The sequence below is a fragment of the Physcomitrium patens genome, chromosome 13 (genome assembly GCF_059467195.1).
Source record: "Physcomitrium patens ecotype Gransden chromosome 13, ASM5946719v1, whole genome shotgun sequence".
In the NCBI taxonomy this organism is placed as follows: domain Eukaryota; kingdom Viridiplantae; phylum Streptophyta; class Bryopsida; order Funariales; family Funariaceae; genus Physcomitrium; species Physcomitrium patens.
In genome coordinates, this window is record NC_143422.1 from 10,040,755 (window position 1) to 10,044,275 (window position 3,521).

Here is a 3,521-nt window from a genome sequence, read left to right on the forward strand (position 1 = left end):
TGGGTGGTAGCACCCTCTTCCCAAAATAGAGTGTTTAGGAAGACTTTGGAGCAGGCTTCAACCAAGAGTGAAGAAAGATATCTGCAACAGAATTTGCGAATGCCACAACATCATTTCAGAGCAATACTCGGAAACATGACCCCATTTTTTTGCTTATTTAGAAGACTGGTTTTGTAATGGCCCTTGTCTGCATGCAGTGGTGTCTTGCTTTGTTTCCTTGGGTTTGACCCAGACTGTCACCGACACCATCCACAAAAAGTTTTCTTTGACGAAGCAGATTGTTTGCAATTTAATCTTTTCGAAGTCAAACATGGTAGGATCTGCTGAATTGACAGGAGCATTGCACAAGATTGTGATTTTGGGATACTTCGAAATGCCTCCAACTTCGAATTTTGACGTAGTTTGGCCACTGAGAGTGATAGCCACTCGTCTGAAGCCGAACGTTGTGTACATAGAATTCTCCTTAGGCTTAGAGGCGGAGGAGGCAAAACTTTCACTGTCGCAAGATATTCTCTTGTAGAATTACTTTCTGCAATCAGAACTAAACTATCTTATAAGGACAAGACCTGTTCGAAGATGGAATGTTCGTAGTGCAGAAAGCGGAGTTTACAAATCTGTGACCTGCGTTTCTCCAATTGTTGCCGAATTTGCCTTCGTTTTCTCCATATCAGGAGCAATCTGTGACTGAATCAGTGCTGGGAATGGTACTCTTTTGCAACTATGATGCTTTGAGTTCAGATACAGCGAATCCGAAAACGCTCGTTGGACTACCACTGTCCTCAGAAGTTTGCTCTGCTCCTCCAATTTTTAGGCCTGACCTCGAAGATATTTCCAAGGGACTACTTTTGTGATTCCTTGTCTAGTGACCAATCCCTACATATCCTATCAAATTTTTGCCACCATCTTGAGGCGTCACTTCAAATTTAGCGTCTATCATGATCTGGGCGTAATGAAGTGCATGCTTAGTGTGGTCAGTAACGGGTCCAGTCACAATTTCGGAAACACCATCCGCCAAGGCCATGAAGATGATGAGCTGGTCCTGCAGATACTCATCAGTGCAATCTCCATCTTCCAACTGCTTCCCCAAATCGGACACTGCAGCGAACGTAAACTCTCCGGTTTTAGCAAGTTCGTGATGATCTCCTGACCTCGAACTGGCTCCAAGAATGCATCCCGTGGACGTCTCTGCATAAATCAAGAGTTGACATACCAATGCAGCTTCATCTTCCATCCCTTGCATATCGTCCATGAAGCCTACGTCCATGTCTAACCCTTGTGATTTCAATGATTCCAATAAAGAGTTTCGCACTTCGTCGATGAATAAATGATCAGCTTTACTGTAGCCGTAGAGTATCAAGGAAACTCCCACTACAGGGCCCTGTCTATCAAGCAAATGTTTCGCAACATCTCTGAAGGGTTTATCCTGATCCCAACAGAGAGAGTCACTTCTTGGAATGAAATCGCGCAGCAAAATGTTAATATCTACCGACACCTTGAAAAACTTCATGTAATCGACGGAAGGCGAGATAACCACGCTCGCTTCACCCGTGAAAAGCAAATCCCTAGCGCTTGAAGTAAACAGTACAGGCAATGCTACTTGAAGCAGTAGAGAGGTAGCAGCGGCCTTGGTATGAATCAGTTGCGGGAAACATTTATGCGATTCGCGTGGTAGTGATTGTCCTGGAATGAGCCACACCTCTTGTGAACCCACTTCGTTGCTAGATTCTCAAATTGTGAACCCACCTGCAGAGCACAATTTGAGAATCTAGCAACGACCTCCAACCCTTCCACATACTGCAGCCTCAACCCAGGTCTATGTCTTCTCACTCTGATATTCTTAAGGTAAACGAACGTGCCAAGGATAGCAGCATAGGCGGAGCAGTTCCTGATCACTTGACCGACTCCTTCCAGAACGGCCCCATCCATTACATAATTCATTTCAAGTTCTGATGAAATACTGCTCGTTAGATCACTACCCACTAGGCAATGCATGAAACACCGTGAAGCAATACCTGGAAACGATCGCAACTACACCGCACAAAAGTAGTCTTAGGGTCTAAAAGGGCAAAGAAAACGAGTAGATTGACCCGATTACTGCAGATTGAGTAGCTTGCTGTCTGTACACTTGCTGTCGCTGTACAAACAGCAAGTGTCGGCAACAGCTTCCGAACATAAAGTCATGGACTTTACGTTGGGGGTGAAGCAACACGCGATACCACAAGTCTAACAAAAGCTGATTCCAAATGCTCTAAAAGAATCCCTTTGATAAGTTGACTCCACGCTTCACCGTTGCACATGAGAAGCTCTTGCATCGCCGACAAAAATTGACTGAAAGTCTCTATAAGTCTAGAGGAGCCGACATTAGCTTTGTATGTGACTGTTCTGGTGGTGGATGTCTCATCAACTGTGAGCAATGTTTGCTTTTCCGTCTCCCTCACGCTATGCTCGGAGATATTGCATGAATGAGTGGTCTTCTTTCTCAGAATCTCGCAATGGTTGGAGAAGATTTGGTGCTTTTGCAATGCAACAGTTTCCTTCCACAAAGGCATGCATGTCTACTTAATTGATACGCCGAAATTACCCTTCAATTGTTAAGGAAGGAAGGTGAAGAGATGTTCATTAAATTAAGAGTTTTGATACTTGTGAGAACTTTTAGGGTGTTTGCTTATCTTGCGTTCTTAATCCTAAAAGGGAGATGAGGGTGGAGTCCCGAATGTGATGCATACAGGTGGATATATTTGGATTTGAAACAAGCAATATAAACCATTTATTTTTTTCCAGATTTTGCCCGTGTCTATACTTGGATTTGAGCTTTATACTTTGTACATAGAGATCTTGGTCTTACAACCTAAACCATCCTATCTACTGTTTAATAACAGCCACAAAATTTCAAATTAAGTACTTACAGTAATGTATTGTATTTGCTGGTTGTCTCCAAACTTAGCAAGTGGGGGCAACAAGCAAGGGTAGAATTCTCTGCCCAAATATTGATGAGAATTCAAGAAAGACATTTATCCTAAATACACAAGTCCAAAGATATTTTGCCAAAGCAAGTTACATTTGAAATTCAATTGCTCATAAGTGTATGTGTGTTTTAAATCTTATTTCAGAAAATAAGAGTTTTGAAATACACAAATAAATGTAGCACTGTTATCTCTTAATAATTTTATAATGTTATTGACTAAAAAATTGATTATTGTGAAGATTCATAAGTTTTCTAAGAATTTAGAGGTTGCTAAAGTGAATTGGGTTTGTAAAATCTATGTATATATATATATATATATATATATATTTAAGGTCTCATCATTGTCAAAGAAGACAAACAAAAGAGATTTGATGCAAAGAGACTTAATTTTAAAACAAATCTAATTAAATTGTACATAAATAGACTTAAGATATGTATAGATTTTATTTGATGAAATTGAAGGAGGAAAAAAATAAAAAGAAAAAAGAAAAAAAAGAATACATTGAAATTAAAAAATACATACGGAATTAAATTATGTGAGAATTTATTTTATATT

General features: G+C 40.2%; 1 protein-coding gene across 1 annotated transcript; it reads right to left on the bottom strand.

Moving 5' to 3' along the window:
• Positions 1 to 859: 859 nt before the first annotated feature.
• Positions 860 to 1,926, bottom strand: LOC112290400 (uncharacterized). Its single transcript, XM_024536592.1, has 2 exons — positions 1,744 to 1,926; positions 860 to 1,624 (listed from the first exon to the last, which is right to left on the bottom strand). The coding sequence occupies exons 1-2, from the start codon at positions 1,924 to 1,926 to the stop codon at positions 860 to 862; spliced, it is 948 nt and encodes a 315-aa protein (XP_024392360.1).
• Between the last annotated feature and the right edge of the window lie 1,595 nt (positions 1,927 to 3,521).

What these genes read in the sequence shown, in the direction of transcription:
- LOC112290400 (XM_024536592.1), bottom strand. Translation starts at nt 1,926, where the DNA reads ATGGATGGGGCCGTTCTGGAAGGAGTCGGTCAAGTGATCAGGAACTGC. An exon ending in TCTCAAATTGTGCTCTGCAG is followed by an intron (nt 1,625 to 1,743) that starts GTGGGTTCACAA and finishes ATTCATACCAAG; the next exon opens with GCCGCTGCTACCTCTCTACT.